Here is a 23,081-nt window from a genome sequence, read left to right on the forward strand (position 1 = left end):
AATGTTAAGGTAAAACTTACGCAAACATTTTTTAAATAAATTAATAATTCAGATTAAACTAGCGACAAATATTTTAAGTAAAAACAGTTTAAACCTCCCCCTCCCAGCGACTTATAAAAACACAATAAAGTCAACAGCTTAAATTAAAATCACTTGTAAAACCTCAACATTCAACACTTGTTTCATACCATGTCTAAAAATGGTACTTACAATGTATGTATGTGGATCATAAAAAAATACTTTGCTAATTCAGGATTTGTGCGTTAACCCTGCTGTGAGTATATTATTTGTTAGATAAAGGAATAATTTTATCGATTACAAAACAAAATGACTTTAGCACACAGTTCTATAATCATTGTTATACATGTATAAACTAAAACATTTAGGAATTTTATTCGCATCGGCTGGGTGTCTATAGTAGTAAAAGAAATCAGAGGTAATACGTGCACGGCTTTGGGGGGCAAAGGGGAAATTGCCCTCTCGACTTTGGGCAAAAACAGTGGGGCGAACATTCAGGCACAGCAAAAAGGAAAACAAATTAGAAAACGCATACAGAGAAAGCAAAAAGAAAGAATACGTGCACGTCTAAATATTTAGGAATTTTATTTTATTTATTGAAACATGCTGGGTGTCTATTGTAGTAAAACAAATCAGAGGGAATATGTGCACGACCCGGTGGGCATTAGCCCATTGACTTTGGGCAAAAACAGTGTGGAATATTTAAGCACAGCAAAAAAAAAAAAAAAAAAAAAAAAAAAACTAGAGACTACAAATTGGGTCTAGGACATAGCTCACAGTTAAAACCACTGATTTGGTTACGGACTTGCAGTAGAAGTATTGTGCGTAGTATGTTTGCTTCATTTAAGCTTCTATTTGAAATCGGACTCTACACGATAGAAGTTCATGCAGAAATATTTTATTCAATATTTGTTTTAAGGAGGGTGCAGTATCTTGCCATTTTTAAGTACATGTAAAATTAAATAGTGAAGAACGATAAGCTTAAGCATAAAATGCTACGGTAGGTAGTGACATCAAACTCTAGAGGGCCAGCTCTCGGCGTAACACCACCGCAGAGCCACCAAAACTCGGAAGAGGGTACATTGGTGCTACCACAAATCTCCCCTAGACGAGGAGTGTAATATTTATACACAAACCATTCACACACGATTAAAAAGTTACACTGTAAATAAACAAGGGCCCAATCTCATAGAGATGTTTAAAGGATTTGGGTACTTTTTCAAAATGTCCATAGATTTACATTAAACTTACAGGGTTTGAAGATAATGGTAGTGGAAAGCTTCCCTTCAAATATTACTTACTGAGGTGCTGTAGTTTTTGAGAAATGAGTAAAACAATGTAATGAAAATATGTTTGTAAATGCTTAAAATAGTTTTGTTCTCTTGAGACCAAAGTTATTATCATGACATTGTTTTACTCATTACCCCAAAACTACAGCACCTCAGCACGTAATATTTTCAGGGAAGCTTTCTACTATCATCATCTTCAAACTGTGTAAGTTTAGTGTACATCTGTGGACATTGTATTTTTTGTCCTACAAAAAGTACATACACCCTACCCTACACCCTTTAAGCAGACAATTGTGCTTAACACAGTTTATCTATGGACAAAGTTATGCACGAAACCAGTCACAGATTGCGCACACTTGGCATGGTATTTTGGCTGGTAACCTTTTCCAAAAATACCAAGTCAAGTGTCCACCGTTTCTTGTAAGCATTTTTTTGACATTAGTGCTTAACACACTTCTGTTATGGAAACAAATAAAAAAGGAAACCAGTCACAGATTGAACACATCTTATACATGATAATTTTGGCTGCTAACCTGTTCCTAATTTTGCTGCCCTTTTCTGGTGAGTAAAATTCTGTCCCGCTTAGCTACACCTTGGAAGTAAAGCAGCTCTATAAAAATTGGGCCCCAGCATCAGCATAATACAAGATACGAAAAGGTATCTTTCAGGAAAACATTTTACAAGTGCTAAGGTTGCGATATATATATATATATATAAAGAAATTTTGTGTTTCAAGGAGGCAGTTAAGTAAAATAAGAATGAAAATTAAGCTATTTGTGCTAAGGTGTGCTATGAGTACTGATATCATACATGTAGGTGGCAAAATTAATTTTTTAATTTTTCATTTTCATGTACTGAAATCTCACATTTAATTATTTTCCAAACCGAGTTTGGAATAAACGTCATGTTGAATTGAATTGAAATAGAAGAGTTTTATTTCATATAGCTCCTTAAACAGCACAAAATATTGCATAATAATTTCTGCTGAGCAAAACATTTGCAGGCAACTAGTATACAATAGTTGCACGCTGTGACGGGATGCATGGTGTTTTGTACACTCGAGGGCATAGAGAGGGGGGAAAAAACAAAGGGGTGTACAAAACCCATGAACCCCTGTCACAACGTGCGACAATCATTTTGTTATACCTTGGTAACATTATTATTCCTATAACTGTATAAGAGATATTAAAATTGTTGAGATTATTATTCCTCTTCTCAAAGTTCTTTTGTCATCTTCAAACATTATTACGGCGGAGTAATGTTTAATCTTTGTGACTGGTTATTTTGCCCTTAGAAAACAAACTGGCCAGGCAGCATTTTCTGTTAAAAACAGATTAATAAAATCCAGCCCTGATTTATTCTGTGTTAGTCTACAATTGTTCTTGGGAGTAATAGCTAAACAAGGTACAGTACTTCCACTTAGCTAGTCTGCAAACGTGATCCACATACACCGAATGTCTGGCGCCCTCTCTCAGCCCATATTATCCAGTACGGTCTGCGCAAGTTGTTGAATCTGGAGTGGGAGGGAAGGACGTTGCTGCATTCCCTCCAGGTGACGTGGAATTGCACTCTCGCCAAATGCTGAGCGGAATGTAGCATCTAATAACAAGTCAAAACAATCATAAATAGAAATTCATTTTTTGTCAACTACAGGCGCTTGTGAGTGATAATCGTAATAATAATAATAATAATAATAATAATAAAGACTTGTTAAGTGCACATATCCAACCTGCTGGGTGAAAGGCGCAGTAAAAACCAAAAACAAAACGAAACACAAACAGACACAACAAAATTAGTCTTTGAAAACCTAAGACATAAGATACGTTTTGAGGAGAGATTTTAATTTTGTGGTACAAAGACTGCATCTAAGATTACTTAAGTGGTAGAGAGTTCTATCAAATTGTGATTGAAAGAATTTGTTGACGTCATTTAACTGGTTCAGGGGTTAGGTTTCTTTAAATTATAAACTGCAACCTCCAGTTTGACAAACTCCAGTTTGAACTGGAGGTCAGGGTCAAATGGAGTCACACACTGTGTAGCATTAGTAAAGATTTTAAAGATAATTACAATGATTTATGAATCCAACGTTTTCCTCACGAAATTGTCAAACAGGGGCAAACATTGGATTTATAATCACCGTAATTGTTTTAAAAAAATGAATGCTACAAACATGTGTGACCTCATTTGACCTTGGTCCAGTGCCTTTAATGATAAAAACAAGGTACCGATCCTCACCTTTGAGAAGTTGTAGGCTTGTCCAGAGCGCGATGTGGATGAAGCTGGGGTCGTTGTGTTTGGCAAATTGTTCAATATACCGTAGAAGTCCCAAAATATTTGCTGTGATCAGCTCAGGTCTCAGATCTGATGATGGAAAGAAAGAAGGAGGTGGTAAGGTTTGAGAGAGAACAGAACTGAACGGAAATGTGATTCCATTTCCTCATATCAGGGCCCGTGGAAGTGTCGTAGCCAAATGGTTAAAGGCAGTGGACACTATTACTCAAAATAATTATTATCATAAAACATTTCCTGGTGACGAGTAATGGAGAGAGGTTGACGGTATAAAACATTGTGAGAAACGGCTCCCTCTGAAGTGCCATAGTTTTTGAGAAATATGTAATTTTCCAAGAATTTGATTTCGAGACCTCATATTATATTTAGAACTTGAGGTCTCGAAATCAACCATCTAAACGCACACAACTGTGTGTCAAGGGCGTTTTTTTCTTTCATTATTATCTCGCAACTTCGATGACCGATTGAGCTCAGTTTATAATAGATGTTAAATTTGCATCGGGGATAAAGAATATTAATTTTGGTTTTTACCCATACACCGATGTGTGTTAGCACTGTATACTCAGTACTTTCCCCGAGTCCTGTGAAAAAATATCACAGGCATGTTACTCGGGTGGGATTCGAACCCACGACCCTTGCAATTCCAGAGCAGTGTCTTACCAACTAGACCACCGAGGTTGCCCGGCAGCCAGAGGCAGTCCGAATCCTATGTTTTGGCAGCGGGTACCGCAACGATATAATAGATGTTAAATTTGCATCGGGGATAAAGAATATTAATTTTGGTTTTTACCCATACACCGATGTGTGTTAGCACTGTATACTCAGTACTTTCCCGAGTCCTGTGAAAAAATATCACAGGCATGTTACTCGGGTGGGATTCGAACCCACGACCCTTGCAATTCTAGAGCAGTGTCTTACCAACTAGACTACCGAGGTTGCCCGGCAGCTAGAGGTAGTTCGAATCCTATGTTTTGGCAGCGGGTACCGCAACGATATAATAGATATTAATTTTGGTTTTTACCCATACACCGATGTGTGTTAGCACTGTATACTCAGTACTTTCCCCGAGTCCTGTGAAAAAATATCACAGGCATGTTACTCGGGTGGGATTCGAACCCACGACCCTTGCAATTCCAGAGCAGTGTCTTACCAACTAGACTACCGAGGTTGCCCGGCAGCTAGAGGCAGTTCGAATCCTATGTTTTGGTTAGTAATCCTATGCTCAGGTTAGTTATTTTATGCATATGTTGAGATACACCAACTGTGAAGGCTAGTCTTTGACAATTACCAATAGTGTCCACTGCCTTTAAGAACACTGAATTCAAACTCTGGTGTTTCTGATCAGCAGAGTGTGGGTTCGAATCCCCCAGCAGTTAAGCAAGGCACTTAACCGTTATCTATGGCACTGTTTTGGAAAAAAAAAGAGGAAAATCAGCTGATCAGTTGAAAAGTTGCATGCCTGACAAAACAGATTTTGAGAAAATCATGAAATCGGGAACAAAATCCTGAGAAATGCCATGCATAAAATGTTACCTTGTAGGACGAGTTGGCCGATGGTACCGGCGCTGTTGTACTGTACGTCTGTATGGTGCGAGTTGGCAGCCAGGCTGATAAGACGTGTGAATACTTTTCCATCTTGTGTGCTGACCAGGATTGCTTTGGCTTGGTCTGTAAAGATAACAAGGGTGACACTTCCATTAAGCTGATAAGCACTAAAACTGCTTAGCACAGAAAAAACTTGCCCAGCAGAGACAGGTTACCAACCAAAATACCATGAGTTCATTAGATTTGAGGCATTACATGGTGAGGTATCAATATATATTTGGTTTGCGGTAACACCATGTATGTATCAACCTGCCAGGTAAAATTATGTTCTTTTGAGAACTTGTCTTGCTACATGTATATATTCTACTATCGCAGAGTAGATTTTCGGGATTCGGGAGACTCATCAGTTCTGAAAAGAGCTGTCATGCTATTTAACTGCTAAAGTTGTTAAGGCTACCAGCCAAACTACCATGTCACTTGTACAATTTGTGACTGACTGGTATCCAGCTCATTTCTGCTTAGCAGAAAATTGTTAAGCAGTATTCTTTGGTATCTATGAAATATGTCCAGAATTTGAGCTCTGAACCACTTGTCCACGATATGAACTTACCGTCTGCGGACAATACCGCCAAGGCTGCTGTGAGTTCTGATTGGACAGCCAGTGGTGATGTGGATCTCATGAATGCTACAATCAGACTGTCTAACGCTCCCTTCTCAATGATGGTCTGAAACAAAGTCATATTTTTATTATTATTTAAAAAAAGACCAAGTCAAATTCGAGACAAAGCAAAAAGCATATAGGATTTGAGGCATTGCATGGTGAGGTGCATGTACATGTATCAATATATATATTTGGTTTGCGGTAACACCATGTTGTATCTACTTGTCAGGTAGGGTACAATGTATGTTCTTAGAGAACTGTCTTCCTTTATTCTAATGGGAGTAGATTTATCGGATGTTCGAGAGACTTCTCAGTTCTGAAAAAAACTGTCCTGCTTTTTAACTACTACCCACGTGGAAGGTATAGGAAACTGGCTGGACAACTATTTTAGCTATAGGATTGTAATTAATTGCACTACAGCGGAGTCAGTTCTTGAATTGGTCTCAACGTTTCGACTAGCTTGCTCTAGTCATCGTCAGGAGACTCAAGCAGACAGAAGTAAAAAAAAATATAAAAAAATTAAATATTTGTTGATTTTATTTATTTATTTACTTTTTTGGGGGGAGAGGTGGGGAGGAAACAATTTCCGGTTAAAAACAGAGAAATCCATCCCTGTGATTCACTCACCTTTAACTGGTCCCCTGCTGCCAGATTACGTATCGTCCCAGCAGCATGGCAATGAGCATCCCAGGACATCGGTTCCCGTAACAGCTTCCCTAACTCCAACAAAAAACTCTCTCTGACAATCGGCATCTGAAGAGAAACAAATCAATTCAAATCAACTTAAATAACCAATAATGCCAACTGTGTATTGATCAACAGCTCTTTTTTTGGTCTGTTGGTGTTACCTATTTAACAATAATAATTGAACACAGGGGCTGCTTTCATAAAGCCTGTCAGCAGAAAATTCTGCTCTGCAAAGTTCTTGGCTAAGCAGGAAATGACCGAGGTACCAGTCGCAGAATGGTAACTGTATGGTGTAATGGCTGGTAACTTACTTTGGCTTAGATAACAAATTCATGCTAAGGAAGTTTTTTTGCTTACAAGCTTCATGAAATGGGCTCGGTAAGCTTTGTACTATGTAAAACCTCATTCCGTCTGTGAATAGAGAAATTGCTTTTTGTGCTAAGCAAGTTTTTGTGCTTACAGGCTTTATGGGCCCAGTAACCTTGTACTAACTTCATTCCGTCTGTGAATAGAGAGATTGCTTTTTGTGCTAAGCAAGTGTTTGTGCTTACAGGCTTTATGAAATGGGCCCAGTAAGCTACTATACGTACTTACCTCATTCCGTCTGTGAATAGAGAGGTTGCGTAGAGCAGCCACTGCAGCAGCTATGGTGTCCTTAGAACATGTCTCCATGATGGTATGTAGAGGGGTTAAGACACCCAGCTCAACGATCGCCACCTGATTGTCCTCTGAATTCACAAATCAAGATAGATGAATCAATAGATATTAGTTTCCGCATCAAGGATAAAGAATATAATTTGTTTTTACGCTTAAAGGCAGTGGACACTATTGGTAATTACTCAAAATAATGTTTAGCATAAAAAATTCCTTGGTGACAAGCAATGGAGAGCTGTTTATATAGTATAAAACATTGTGAGAAATGGCTTCCTCTGAAGTATAGTAGTTGTCGAGAAAGAAGTTATTTTCCGCGAGTTACATTTCTAGACCTCAGAATTAGATTTTGAGGTACCCAAAATCAAGCATCTGAAAGCACACGACTTCGTGTGACAAGGGTGTGTTTTCTTCCATTATTATCTCGCAACTTCGAGGACCAATTGAGTTCAAAGTTTCACAGGTTTGTTATTTTGTGCATATAATGTTGAGATACACCAAGTGAGAATACTGGTCTTCGACAATTGCCAAAGGTGTCCAGTGTCTGTAGGCATGATATTTGGTCCTTGGGAAATAGTAGGACAATCTTATCAAGTACAAAAGCTAACCTGTACATGTACACATGGTGTAGGCTTTAATACACTATTCAGGGTATATTCAATTGCATTTTTTTCTGATTTTTCCCAAGGGCAATCAAAATCGGAAACCAGACTAAACTAGGATGAATATCTTGCCTGGTGTATGAAGCACTGTACACCAGTTACAAATTTATATTGTATTTTTGTCAGTTACCATCATCTGCCAAGTAAGCCTGGGTGACTAGTGCCACTATTGATTGCTTAGTCGAGTCGCGACTACCGATTTTCAACTACTTAGTTAATCAAACTGCCAAGACTTCAACAAAAATAGTCGGTGAACAAATATGTTGGAAACACCATGTGAGAATACTGGTCTTTGACAATCACCAAGGTGTCCAGCCGCCGATTTCACCAAACTCTTCCTAACTTAGGATTGATCTTAGGACTTAGGACCAGGTAAAATTCCCCAACCATAGTTACTCGTCCTAACTCAAGATAGGATTAATCCTAGCCGTTCGTGAAATCGGCTGCAGTGCCTTTAAAAAGTGGCTCGTGCGCATTTTAGAACACCGCTGTTGTAAGAAATCCACAAAATGCGACAGAAACAGTGAGAAATGTTCCACGCTTACCATCCGATGCGAGATTCCTCAAAGCAAAACATGCCTGACACTTGACCTACAAAAAAACAACAATAGTAAGACTTATATAGAGTAATAAACCACAAGAAAAACTGTGGAAACCGCTACATGTATTTTTATGCACAAATGCAAATGGTTCTTGTCTGATATTTCTCAATTCTGAACACCAAAAATGCTTCCACGACTGTTGTATATTGCATTAAAGCATCTGTCGTTCATCATGTTTAACATACTATGTTTTAATATTTTTACATGGCCGGATTTTCTCGATACATGTTAGTATGATTTTTTTTAAATGTGCCCTCCAAGCTCACTAAAGGGTATATACTGTATGTACTTTTTCCTAACAAAAAACACAATGTGCACAGATTTTCATTAGACTTACACAGTTTGAAGAATATCATAGTAGAAAGCCTCCCTTGAAATTTTACTTACTGAGGTGCTGTAGTTTTTGAGAAACGAGTAAAAGTGACAATTTTTGTCTCAGTTTGAGCATGTAAAAACCTATTAACCAGTTATGCTATGGTTTTGGTATAATATCATAACTCAAGAGATGCCAACATTGAATTTTAAAAAAGAGTAGCATCTCCCAAATGTTAAGGGCGAGCGCAGCTTGGGCTCCCTAAACCGATCTTTCTATTACTCTCTACAATGCTAATTAGCTCATTTTCAGGCATTGTTGTGAAATAACAATTACCTGTATGCATCAACAGAACAGCTACAAATGTTTATAATGGCCAGTGAAAAAAAAAATTTGAAAAAAACCCTGATTTCCCTCATCTTCTGACTATGTTTCAAAAATAAATGTAACATAAAAAAGGGTGGCCTTACCTAAATGTAACATAAAAAAGGGTGGCCTTACTTAAATGTTTTTGTTTTAATGATCAGAAACGCAACAACAAGCTATTGGGAGAGAGAGATAAAAAGAAAAAAAAAAAGTGTCCGGATTTTGGGCAAAAAATACGTGTCCGTATTTTGGGCATTGTCTGGACATTGGCGCTACAATTACTGGTAGGAAAACATGGAAACTGTCTAGCTTAGACCTCACAGGCCACTCAGTTGAAGGTATTTTTGTTCAGAATGTCTCCTTTTTTTGTCGCCATTATTTCGTACTTTTTTTGCCAAGCTTCGATGAAGTACATGTACAGCCAGCGTGGGCACAATAATAGTGGATACATGAGGAATGAGGTTACTGTGACACGTTAGCTCACACACAACCTCATTCCCCACGCACGTGTGCACTATTCCCCATCGTGTAATAGAGATCAATGGGTACGATCTTGCAGAAATGCACTAGCGTAAAAAATGCACACTCAGCCGGCCAGCCAGTGGGGCCGGGGGAGGGCACGCAACAATCATTACGTCGAGACGCGTACATTGTTCCGAGTGAATTCGCCGCTATTATTCAACACTGCGTTCTAAAATTAAAAGTGTTTTCTTCTTTTTTGTTACAATTGTTTTGATATTTTTCTTAATTTTTATTTCCACTTAATAGTTCATTAGTTGTTTGCATGTATTGTACGATTTAATTAAATTATATTGGGCGGCTTGTTTAGCGTGTTTTATTGAGTATTATCGTAGCGTCGTAGTCACGGCTCGAAAATCGTATTTGCTACGCCCAAATCGTGTATGTTGGTATCTCTGATAACTGGTTAAGGGGACTTTACATGCAAAAATAATTTTGGTCTCATGAGACCAAAATTATTTTGTGACTTGTTTTACTCATTTCTCAAAAACTACACAACCTTAGTTAGTAATATTTAAAGGGAAGCTTTCCACTATCATTATCTTCAAACCCTGTAAGTTTAATGTAAATCTATGGACATTTTGAAAAGGTACCCGAATCCTTTAAATATGCAATCTGGGGTGTTTCAAATGGCTTTATCTTCATTTTCATATGAATTTGATCTTAGCTACAAAAAGACAATACCAAAAAAAAAAACAGGTTTCTGGTAAAAACGGTAAATCTCATTTACCTTCTCCGATGGTGATTCAAGCAACCTAATCAACAATCTCAAGACTTGGTGGTTTCCTGCGTGTACGACGGCAGCTCGATGGGTAGCATCTACAGCGAGGTTACTCAACGCTGCGGCACAGTAGTACTGTATCTCCTGATCCTCTGACTGTAAGGAGTTAATGAAGAGAGGAACGGCTCCGTGGGAGACTAGCATGGTCCTTGTGGTATCTGCGAAAGAAATACAAATAATAATACCGAAGTCTTACATATCTCAAGGCACTTAAAGGAAAGGTACACGTTTGGTAATTACTCAAAACAAATATTAACTTAAAAACTGACTTGGTAACTAGCGTTGGGGAGCTGTTGATAGTATGAAACATTGTGGGAAATGACTCCCTCTGAAGTAACGTAGTTTTTGAGAAATAGGTAATTTCTCACTAAAATAATAAAAGTCTTCTAGCTAGAAGTCTTTTTTTCCTATCTGAAAGCACATAGATTAGTCCAACAAGGGTGTTTTTTCTTTCTTCTATTCTCCCAACTCCGATGACCAACTGAGCTCAAATTTTGTTATTTTATGCATATGTTGAGATACACCAAGTGAGAACATTTGTCTTTGACAATTGCCAATAGTGTACATTCCCTTTAACATAAATAATAATGATTACAACATTTATAGAGTGCCAAATACGGAAGTTTCTTAGCGCTTTAACCAGATTGACAAAACGGATGGGTTTGTAAAGTAGAGATTTAAAAGTGTTGAATGAAGGAACTGCTTGAATGTGGGTGGGTAGCTTGTTGCTAACTGTTGGAGCTATGACTGAAAGGGCATGACTACCATAGCGTGTCATGGTCCCGGGAACAATGGAAATGAGTGATTGAAGTTCGAGTGAAGGCATCGGGTAGCTGATGAAAGTGAGGAAGAACGAAGGTCTATGAGGTCTTGGAGATATACATTACAGGGGCCAAATTAAGATATGTTATTGATTCTGAGACCCAAATGAATTATATAGCACCTTAAGGTTTTACAAGGTGCAATGGTGCATTCAGCAGCCACTGCTAGGAATACCGAGGCAAACCCCCTTCTCTTAGAGATATAGGATCTTTTATGTGCATTACACAACGCACGGGACCCACAGCTTTCTGTCCCATCGAAGGAATACATGTAGTGTGCCATGTCTGTCAATAAGGACACTCCTGGCACAAAAACAAGAACTCGTCTGGCCATTTTTGAATACTTAGCCTTTACTTTTTTTTAACCTCAGCTATAACTTGTAAATATTGAAATAATTAGTTGTTTTTTGTAATTATGAATGTATTTTTATACATTTAACGAATCCAATCCGATTATGGTTGCAAATAATTGATCCTTACCGTACCTAACAAAAGCTACATGTATGGTTTCCAAAATAGATATTGTTTTGAGATGTGTTTGAATTGAGACCAAGTATCTGCTTGTCTGAGTTGAAGTGGGACGCTGTTCCAAAGAGATGGTTAGTTTTCTCGCATGCCCATCTTTATAACACGTACGTTGGATTGATTGATTGATTGATTGATTGATTGATTGGTTGGTTGATTGATCGACTAATGGATTAATTTTTTCAAAACAAACACTCTGAATTCATTCACTAAATACACATAATTTACAAAAACATAGAAAACTAAACAACTACATTAAAAGACAAGAAATGTCCATTGATGGGATTAATTGATTGATGGTTTAATTGATTGATTGATTGATTGACTTTCTTACCAATATGTGTGAGATTGAGTAATGCACCTGTTGCATTTCTCTGCACCCTGGGGTCTGATGATCTTGCCAGAATGATGAGTGGAGGAACACCACCGCAGGAGACAATCTCCTTCTTGTTGGCATCTGAAACCCAAACAAAAATGCCATGTCACATCAGGAGTGCGTTTTGGCGACCCCAACCAAAGCCCAACCGACTCGACGGTCTGAACAGACCGAACGCGCAAAAACGCTCAACCGATGACCAATGTTTCTGGTGTGGGTCGCCAAAGCGAACTCTAAGTGCGTTTACAGGCAACCAGTTTTTTTTATTATTATCTTCTATTATTATGGTTGATTAAAAAACGAACTCATTGCAGCCTACTAGCTGAATTGGAAAACAGTGTATCAAAATTAAAAGGAATAAATCAACGTTATTTAAAGTAAACTGTATAAATCAAACAGAGAGGTACATATTTAAGAAATCAAAATGCACAAAGCACATACGAATATTACACAGAAAGAAGCACACTGACAATGGAGGCCATGTACAATCACTTAAGTTTTCTAAAATGTACACAAAAATACACAAAGTTACAAGGATGACAGGAGTGAACTGACGGGAGTGGATGTTTACAGTTCCAGGCAATCTCAAAGAAGAAAAGAAATGGCATTCACATTTAAATGTTTGTATGTTCTATGCTTGTTGATCAAAAGCCATTGTTTAACAAATAATAATCATGTGCTACTAGAGTGACACTGAAGTTGGTTGCCTCCAAATTGCCTGTAAAAATTGCCTCGTGTGACAAGGCCCCGAGGAGTAATTCTACAATCAACCAAAAAACTAAAACAGGGTTGCAGGCATTGGTATCATCTACTAGGAGCCTAGCTGGTAGAGCCGAATGCACTACCACTACCATTCCATTTGGTTTACAAACCAATTATGGCTTAAGTGTGTTGCTCAGGGCCACAAGTGTCATGACCGGGGTTCGAACCGACTCTCTGCTGCTGAAAATACCAGAGCTTGGGTCCGGTGAACTAGACCGCTTCGCCACAAACTAAGTTAAATGGTGTTTGAAGCTTTGCATGGTGTGGAAATTAAGAGAAACTATATATGTAAATATGAATAGTGGACTTGCTCGTAAAACTAGGTGTGGCTCTCTTCTTTTTTTTTTTTTTTTTATGAGGGAGTGTTGGCTCTTCGAAGAGCTGGTTAAGTCTTGACGTTTCAAACAGTACTCTCTGCTTCCCCTGAAGACGAGTAGAGTACTGTTTGAAACGTCAAGACTAAACCAGCTCTTCGAAGAGCCAACACTCCCTCAAAAAAGAAAAGGAAAAAAGAAAGAAGAGATTTAACACATGGTTGTACCCGCAAGTCTACTATTAATATTTATATTCCTAGTTTCTCTTACAAACTAAGTTGTTAAATTAATTGAAATGTGTACGCACCTGTTGTAGCTAGTGTGGTAATACAACCACACACATTGCACTGTACCTCCTCGTTAAAGGAACGAAGTAGACTAATTAAAAAATGAAGAGCTCCACTCCTCATTATTACATCTTTGTTCACATCTGTAAAAACACAAGACAATAAACAATATTAATAACTAATTCTTATACATGAACATGAACAATATAGCAGGGTATTTTACAATCCGTATCAATGCGCTTTACATCATTGCCCTTGTCATTGGGCCAATAGCATTTCTTTCTCAGCTCCCTGGGGAGTATACAGCCCGGGGCAGGTGTGGTCTTTAAAAGGCTTTTTCATACACAATATCAACATACTGTATACTGGGTGAACAGAAGCAGTTTTTAGTAAAGCATCTTGCTCTTAAGGACAGAGGCGTCATGACCGGGATCCGAACCCACACTCTTATGACTTAAAGCCATTGGACCCTTTCGGTTCAGAAAAAAAAATAAAAGTTCACAGATTTACAAATAACTTACAGGGTTTACAGAAGGCAATGGTGAAAGACTTCTCTTGAAATATTATTCCATGAAATGCTTTACTTTTTGAGAAAACAGCAAAACAATATAAATTCACGTTAACGAGAATTACGGGTTTATTTTAAACACATGTCATGACACGGCGAAACGCGCGGAAACAAGGGTGGGTTTTTCCGTTGTTTTTCTCCCGACTCCGATGACCGATTAAGCCTAAATTTTCACAGGTTTGTTATTTGATATAGAAGCTGTGGTACACAAAGTGTGGGCCTTGGACAACACTGTTTACCGAAAGGGTCCAATGGCTTTAACCACCAGAACTTGAATTCAATGCTCTAAACCTCTCAGTCAGACTGAGACCAGGATCCGAACCCATACTCTGATGACTTAACCACCAGAACTTGAATTCAATGCTCTAAACCTCTCAGTCAGGTCACCTCATAAATTGCACTCATTTGGTTTATATGTACATTTAGTTTGGTTGATTTAAATGTAAGAGGAAATTTAACAAAGTGACAACGAAAGCTCTCTATAGACTTAGAATTGTTTCAAAGACTCTAATAATAAGCACACTGTCGCTTACTCCTGGGACTGAACATCCGTAAGAATGTAGGCGTGGTTAAAGACACTGGACACTTTTGGTAATTGACAAAGACCAATCTTCTCTCTTGGTGTATCACAACATGCATAAAATACAGTGTAACAAACCTGTGAAATTTGAGCTCAATTGGACGTCGAGGTTTGCGAAATAACTATGAATGAAAATATACACCCTTGTCACACGAAGTTGGGTGCTTTCAGATGCTCGATTTCGAGACCTCAATTTCAATAATTCTGAGGTCTCAAAAACAAATCTGTCGGAAATTACATGTACTTTTTTCTTGAAAACTACGTCACTTCAGAGGAAGCCATTTCTCACAATGTTTTATATTGTCAACAGCTCTCCATTACTCGTTACCAAACAAAGTTATGCTAATAATTATTTTGAGTAATTACCAATAGTGTCCACTGCCTTTAAGGTGAGACTTGAATTTATCAACATTACTGGCTTCCCAGTAATGTTTGGCATAAAATTCTGCTAAAATCAAATTCCTTTGCTAAGCAAGCAACGAGTGGTGTTCCAGTCACAGCAATGGTAAATTTAGACCTTACAGTATTTTGGCTGGTAACCTACATGTATACACATAGTTTTTGCTAGTTTTCTGTGCGTAGCAAGTTTTGTGTGCTTACAGGCTTTATGAAATTGGGCCCATCAAGAATATCATTAATATTCAATCTGTCTGGTCATCATGTCATGGTCATTTAAGTTTACAGGCCCTGACACTAAAACTGCTTGCCTTGGGCCTGCCGTACTCTGTTTGCTCATTCTACATGTAGGCGTATCACACTAACCGTCTTTATTGGACTTTAGGATAATCTCTGAGATAACCTTTGTGAGGTCAGTGAGGGTTTTTGGTGACTCTTCACAATCATTCAACCTCACCTTGAGCGAAGGGCGCCAGACAAATAAATATTATTAATATTATTGTTCCCCGCAAAATAGTTAAATCTGAGTGATACGATTCATGCATGATTCGTTTCTAAAGTCTGTTTGCGAATGCCGTGGCCAGTAATGGGTTGGTACCCACTGTTATACATCACTAAACTTGATGGATTTGGCATGTGAAAACACAGTTTCATGCTGTTTTCTCAGCAAGTAGACAGCATTAGGTTGTCAAAAACCAGTGTAGGAAAGACCCTAACTTTAACCCTATGAACAAACTGACAACTATAGACAAGCCCCACTTCATTCTTGAAAGGGCAGGATAGTTTATTTGTTGTTTTGGTATGGCAGGCAAGCAGGGAATGATTTCTCCAGGCGAAATGGCTGCGATGATGTTTCTATCGATAAACCATTTTCAATTCAATTCAATTCAACTCTAATGTACTCTTTACATGACATGGATTGTACTTTTTTTTTTTTTTTCAGTTCATAAACTTTATTTGGGCAGGTAGGCCTAAATGTGTTATGTAGCGTAGCGCACACAAAAAACATTGAAATCAGGGGGGGGGAAACTCCTTGCTCAAGGTTACTACATGTATTATGCTACATGTATTCAAGTGAAATAGTTCACACGTGAAATATTTCATTTTTCATACAGCTGCTAAGCACAACAATTTGCTAAGCATGAAACTTCTTCTTTGATAAAAACAGGATAAGCAACCAAATTTCCATTTGTTGCGTACTGCTTGTTACTGGTGTTCAGCTGTGGTTTGCATCCTGAAAATCATGTGGAAATTTGGTTGGCAATCCTGTTTTTATCAAGGAAGAAATTTCATGCTAAGCACACATGGCAAATGTTTGTGCTTAGCAGCTCTATGAAATTGGGTCCAGATAATGGGAGGAGGGGATTTTTTTATCTGGTTCGACAAAGAATGTCTCCTCGCTCATGCATGACATTGCAGCCTTGATGATTGTCTCATTTTCTTTCTCTATTTCATTCTTTTCATTAAGCGTCAACAATTTAACAAATTACATTTCAGCTAATCACTGATGCCTAAAGTCCCACCAAGTGGAAAGTTGAGTTTACGTAAACAACCTCGCCTATTATTAAAGGCACAGGACACCTTTGATAACTGTCAAAGACAAGTATTCTCAAATGGTGTATCCCAACAGTATGCATAAAATAGCATCTGTAATTTATTTTTACTCAATTGGTCATCGAAATTGCAAGAAAATAAAGATAGAAAAACACCCTTGTTGCACTTAACAAGTGGCTAAATAAGGGTTAGGCCTGAAGTCTTTTTGAGTGAGAAATTATATCTTTCTCAAAAACTACGTTAATTTAGAGGGAGCCGTTTCTCACAATGTTTTATACTATACACAGCTCTCAATTGCACATTACCAAGAAAGTTTTAACCAATATACATGTAGCCCAGGGTGTCTTTCAAGGGGTTTAGGTGCTTCACGGCTCACTAGCAGAGGTGATGAGAAACGCTTCATGCATGAAGTGTTTTGCAGTTTTGTTGTGGAATCTCTTGCTCTAAAACCACATTCCTTTATAAAAGGCAAATCGTTTCTCAAAAGGTTATAAATAAGGGAATCAATGTGTGGTGAAGAGGTTTTCAACTAGTGGTTTAATCCCAACGAGGCCTGGTTCCTGATAATTTTACCGAAGTCGAGGTAAATTGTCAAGAACCAGGCCTCGGCGGGTTTAAACCACTAGTTGAAAACCTATTCAACACACTTTGATTCCCATTCATAATATACCTTTAGGGTCAAAAAGTAAAATAAATGCAAAAATTATAATTTGTACAGCGAGAACAGTACATGTATAGCAAAGTCGTGAGTACAGTCGTGTCTTTCTACTTTCAACCTCGTACGCGTGGCTCAAACAACAGAGTACTCTTGTACAGTACGTGTACCGTCCAGATGGTACGCATGTACACGTACAGTATGTGTACATATTCTGTACAAGTATTATATGCATGCTTTGTGTTTTGATGGGGGCATACATGTGTGCTGGCGGTTTTTAAGGGTTTTGATACCTTTTGTTTAACAAGTTTTTGGCCTTGACATGAAACCCTACTCACTATGAATGAAGTTGTATATGAACACATATTTTTATTCTTGTAGCCCCATACATGTATGCCATACCAACAGTAGCTTTTAGCCTCGTTTGGGGCGAACTTGCATACATTATAATCTACCTGTAGAAGTTTCAGCTTCATAAGTCGTCAAGTTTTTGAGAACAAACAACGTGAAAAATCTCTGAGCGATATTTTCAGGAGAGTCTCGCATGTACCAGCAGTCGATTTCACGAAACGCTAGGATCAATCCTATCTCAAGTTACGACAAGCCCGTCCTAACTTAGGATGTGGAATTGAACTCGTCCTAAGTCCTAAGATTAATCCTAAGTTAGGAAGAGTTTGGTGAAATCGACGGCAGTATTAGTAATACGTTGTACATGCCCGAGAGAACAGAAAAATCTACACTTACTATGTCCGTGTAACGCCAGGTTACTGAGCGCCAGGGAAGCAGCTTTCTGAGTTTCGATATCCCTCGATTCCATGAGAGCTAGAAGAGGGTCCAGTAGTTTGTTGCTTATCGGCTGCAGTACTGCACAGTTAAAGACAAACAGATGTTAAAGGCTGTGGACACTATTGGTATTTACTCGAAATAATTATTTGAATAAAACCTTTCTTGGTGACGATTAATGGGGAGAGGTTGATGGTATAAAACATTGTGAGAAACGTCTCCCTCTGAAGTGCAATAGTTTTCGAGAAAGAAGTAATTTTCCATTTGATTTCGAGACCTCAAGTTTAGAATTTGAGGTCTCGAAATCAAGCATCAGAAAGCACACAACTTTGTGTGACAACAATGTTTTTTTTCTTTCATTATTACCTCGCAACTTTGACGACCGATTAAGCTCAAATTTTCAAAGGTTTGTTATTTTATGCATATGTTGAGACACACCGACTTTAAAGACTAGTCTTGGAGAATTACAAATAGTGTCCACTGTCTTTAATGAGGAAGACTTACATCTTTCGCTAATCTCGGCCAGGCAGAGGGCAGCAGATCTTTGGAGGTCATCATTGTGGGAGTAGGTCAGGATGTTAATCGCTCTGAGCCGTTCCTCGGATAGTGTCGGCTTCTCTTCATATTCTGCCAATAACAACAAAACAGTGAAGGATTAAATTATTAATCATAATGCAATTAATAATAACCTATATTTTATACTCTAACTGTGCAGAACAAGAAATTCAAAAAATGAAAAAATAAAAAATATTATATAAGCACTTTGAGATGTTAGTATAGATAAAGCGCTAGATGTTTATGAAAAGCAGTTACTGCTACATGTACACCCGGTCTTACATCTCATGGTAAACAGCAATTGGCTGTTTCCCTGCAGACACCCAAAATGGAATTAGAAACCCCAGGGAAACATTGACTTGTTCAACAACATAAAGAAATTTCACTATATATTCGTTAACGAACCACAGCGGCAACAGCAAGATCATGTTGTGTAATTAGATGCATACAAACATGTGCGCTGTTTGTTTAAGGCACTGGACACTATTGGTTAATTACATTACTCACAATAAATGTTAGCATAAAACTTACATGTACTTGTTAACAATCAATTGAGAGCTATTGATAGTATAAAACATTGTGAGAATCTACTCCCTCTGAAGTAACATAGTTTTTGAGAAAGAAGTTATTTTCCACTAAAGTATTTGAATTTGATTTCGAGACCTCAGAATTAGACTTTGAGGACCCAAAATCAGGCATCTGAAAGCACATACCCTGTGCGACAAGGGATCATCTCACGACTTTGACGACTAATTCAAATTTTCACAGGTTTGATACTTAGTGCATTATGTTTGGATAAAACAAGTGAGAAGACTGGTATTTGACAAATACAAAAGGTATCCAGTACCTTTAATTTATAATGTCCTTCAAAGATTTAAACTTTTAAAGGGGATGTGTCGTCATGATTAAAGCAGGCCTGTGACTGGAGATGCAACTATTCTCTCACCCAGTTTCTGCACGTACGTGCATGGTCTCTCTATAGATTTGATTCGAAGGGAGGGTGCGTGCCTGCAGTAACTGGGTGAGATTTCATAATTCACTGTACAGCCACACACCTGCTTTGATTTCGACAACACAACCTACTTAAAGGAACGCGTTGTCTTGAATCGGTCGAGTTGGTCCACGAAAAAGATTTGAACCCATTTGTTATGAAATCGATGCTTAGAAATATGGTTTAAAAGTATGATATACATGTACATGTACATGTATGATCCACACAAACATAACTTAACTTAACTTAAATGCATTTATAAAGCGCTTTAACACTGTTTCAAAGCGCTGTACAGTCAAAAACATGTGCCTCAAAATTGTGCGATTATGGAGTCAAAAACTTGACTAAAAAAAAAATGGCGTACCATGTTAGTTCACGACGTACAAGGAAAACCATGCAATTCCGAGGCATAGGCCCTATTTGTGTGGGACATTATATTCTACTTTTATAACATCTTTCTAACCAAATGCATTTTTTAACAAGCGGTTTCAAACGCTTTTCATAGACCAACTCGCCCGATCCAAGGCAACATGTTCCTTGAAGTGTTTTTGTACACACCTCTGTTTAAGTAGTTGAGAAGTTCATTAACGGCAGCCCTCTCTTCATCCAATAGGAGAGGCTCGTAGAGGTCATCGTCATGGGTACGAGGTACGTAGCAACTACAACACAGACAGCAATACGACAAGCAATAGTCTAATGCAGTCTCCATCGTGCTCTCCGAGTTATGGTTAAATCCTAGATTAAAAATGTAATAATCCTTGCCGGCTGTACACCTGATTCGCAGGCAGTGACTACAAATCACCTCCGAGACACATCATTGGTTGGGGGTCATAGGTTAAATCATGTTAAGCCTCAGTACACACATGTACATCCATCGGTAAGAACAATCCCATGGTCCAGGTCTTTAGCAACAAAGTATTTATCCTCTCATACATGCAGCAACCTCCTGCAGAAAAGAACCAACAAAAATGATAGAGAAAAAACAATCATTATTTTTGTTTACATCATATCAAATAATAAACCACAAGGGAAACTGCAGCCAATTTCACGAAACGCTAGGAATTATCCTATCTTTTATTTAAATATGAAACTTAACTCGTTCCAAATTCCTAAGATTAATCTTACTTAGAAAGAGTTTGGTGAAACCGACAACTGACTGTGTAATTTTTAAATGATTTCGGATTAAACAAAGAAGATAACCAAGGACCTCTGAATTACTGAGCTACATCCATTTGTATCTACAGTGACTTATAAATTTCATTTGCCACTTAAATCAAATTACGGGAGCGCAAAAAAGTCCCTTAAAAAAGCAAGAAAATTTACATTTTCTCTCAAACATGACCACTGAATATGATGAAATTCTGTATTAGCATTTTGTTTTTAATTATTATTGAAAAATAGAAGTTGGAGGAACAATCCACCCCACCAATAACCGATGAGCTACATTTCATATAAAAAGGAAAACCCTTACTGTGGTCTATCAGCCCCCCCCCCCCCCGGCCCAAAGGAATTCACAGAGGGAGGAGGGTGGGGTCACCAGGGGGGACAAGGGGGAACTGGTGTGATGGTTAAATGGACCATAAGGGGCTCAGTCCGCGGATAACTTTCCGTATGGCGCCACCACTTTTTCACTTATTTTTACAAAAAGGGATATATCAATCAGGTAAATTAGATACTATACTATTTTATTTCGAATGAAAAAGTGGTGGCACCATACGGAAACTTTTCCCAGTCCGCCCCCAAATTTCAGGCCTACAAAGAAACACAAAAAGAGCTTTTGTGTTGGCTTTACATATGAATGGACCCTGGAGCTGTAGAAATATATATGTGTAGAACTAGACAAAGGCATTGAGTCGTGATCAACAATTGATACAAAAATAAACCAGTCCCAGTGTATGACCTTGCAGACGAGATGTATGGATCTACTACAGGGTATGTAAAAATGTGCCCACAGCTTTTAGTGCACTAGATCTATAGGCACATGTCAGAGCCCTATTTCATAGAGGCTGCTTTTGTTTTATAAGCTCAAAAAGCAGCAAAGCACAACAAAACATAGCTTACCAGAATAAGGTTACCAGCCAAAACTACCATGTTGCAAAGTACAATTTGTGACTGGTATCCTGCTCATTTCTGCTTGTCTGCTGTTAAGCAGTTCTATGAAATGTTTGTACAAAAGAATGAGTTGAAAGAATGGGTTACCGTAAGACGCATGGCTCAAGGGATCCTACATAGTATGGGTGCTGTAATGTGTACCCTACATGTGTTACACTTCCTCTATTGCTCTTTACCCATTGTTGGTAACTTCCACTGTCTATTAAGAACTTCAATAGCCCAGGGTATGAGCTTGTAAATTCCCTGGTTCAACATGGTACCTGGAATGACCTTCCCTCTTAAGGATGGAATTCCAGGCCTGGCTATACCTATACATGTAGCCTATTGTACATGAGTGTGACTTAATAATGTAATGATCTGTAATATTAGGCATTTATACTGCGCTTTTCCAAAACATGATCAAATGTTAACAACAGAAAATCATTTAAACAAGCTAATATAAAGGCAGTCGACACTATTGATTACTCAAAATAATTATTAGCATAAAACCTGACTTGGTGAGAGGTTGATGGTATAAAACATTTTGAGAAACGGATCCCTCTGAAGTGACATAGTTTTCGAGAAAGAAGTCATTTTCCACGAATTCGATTTCAAGACCTCAGATTTAGAATTTGAGGTCTCGAAGTCAACCATCTAAACACACACAACTTTGTGTGACAAGGGTGTTTTTTCTTTCATTATTATCTCGCAACTTTGATGACCAATTGAGCTCAAATTTTCACAGGTTTGTTATTTTATGCATCTATGTTGAGATTCACCAAGTGAGAAGACTGGTCTTTGACAATTACCAATAGTGACCAGTGTCTTTAACATGTTTAAAGCAAAACTTCACTAGCTACTATTTAGTGGGAGACTGATCCGTAGTTCAACTTAGCGTAAGATTTCATCTTATTTTAGTCTTTCAAGTGAAATTTGAAAATTATGTCATTGCAGATCAATGATGGAGCGACTTAATTTGATCAAGCATCACTTGGCAGATTGAAAGCATACGATAGTTCATTCACCAAGGATTCTGACAAAACCAGGTCTTTAAAAATACAATGGTACAAAAATGTAAAAAACTTGAAATTACTTCAAAGATTAGACCCAGTAACTGGGGCACTGTACTCCTTTTTTTTTAATTTTAATTTTGTCATATCGGTTGTACTAGCGATTACGACAATATTTCAAAAAAGGAGTACAGGGCCCCATAGTTACTGGATTTATTCAAAGGTGTACATTTTTGTTAACACCTATTCAGATTCCAACATCAATGAACGGTCCAAAGCCTGACAAACAAAGATTGCAATTCCAACACCCTATGTATTGATCAAGCCGTCGATTTCACAAAACTCTTCCCAACTTAAGACTAATCTTAGGACTTAGGACGAGTCCCAACCCTGCACTGTAGCATGCAGACCTTAACATGAATCCTAAGTT

At 38.0% G+C, this 23,081-nt stretch overlaps 1 protein-coding gene and 2 non-coding genes across 3 annotated transcripts in view; all 3 read right to left on the reverse strand.

The window, feature by feature from the left end:
- Positions 1-1,521: 1,521 nt before the first annotated feature.
- LOC117300862 (vacuolar protein 8-like) overlaps positions 1,522-23,081 on the reverse strand; it is a 30,147-nt gene continuing 8,587 nt past the window's right edge. Inside the window, exons 2-14 of the mRNA XM_033784715.1 lie at positions 20,109-20,496; positions 18,509-18,631; positions 17,966-18,085; positions 13,489-13,611; positions 12,064-12,186; positions 10,333-10,541; positions 8,348-8,393; positions 7,084-7,217; positions 6,430-6,555; positions 5,752-5,866; positions 5,130-5,264; positions 3,543-3,668; positions 1,522-2,906 (exon numbers count right to left, since the gene is read on the reverse strand). Of these exons, the coding sequence (XP_033640606.1) occupies positions 2,779-2,906; positions 3,543-3,668; positions 5,130-5,264; positions 5,752-5,866; positions 6,430-6,555; positions 7,084-7,217; positions 8,348-8,393; positions 10,333-10,541; positions 12,064-12,186; positions 13,489-13,611; positions 17,966-18,085; positions 18,509-18,631; positions 20,109-20,259 (1,659 nt within the window). The 5' untranslated portion in view covers positions 20,260-20,496 and the 3' untranslated portion in view covers positions 1,522-2,778. The remainder of the gene's footprint in view (positions 2,907-3,542; positions 3,669-5,129; positions 5,265-5,751; positions 5,867-6,429; positions 6,556-7,083; positions 7,218-8,347; positions 8,394-10,332; positions 10,542-12,063; positions 12,187-13,488; positions 13,612-17,965; positions 18,086-18,508; positions 18,632-20,108; positions 20,497-23,081) is intronic.
- Positions 4,202-4,274, reverse strand: Trnas-gga. The gene has a single exon. It is a non-coding gene; the product is annotated as a tRNA-Ser (tRNA).
- On the reverse strand, positions 4,692-4,764 carry Trnas-gga. The gene has a single exon. It is a non-coding gene; the product is annotated as a tRNA-Ser (tRNA).

Source organism: Asterias rubens, chromosome 16, assembly GCF_902459465.1.
Source record: "Asterias rubens chromosome 16, eAstRub1.3, whole genome shotgun sequence".
NCBI classification, from domain to species: domain Eukaryota; kingdom Metazoa; phylum Echinodermata; class Asteroidea; order Forcipulatida; family Asteriidae; genus Asterias; species Asterias rubens.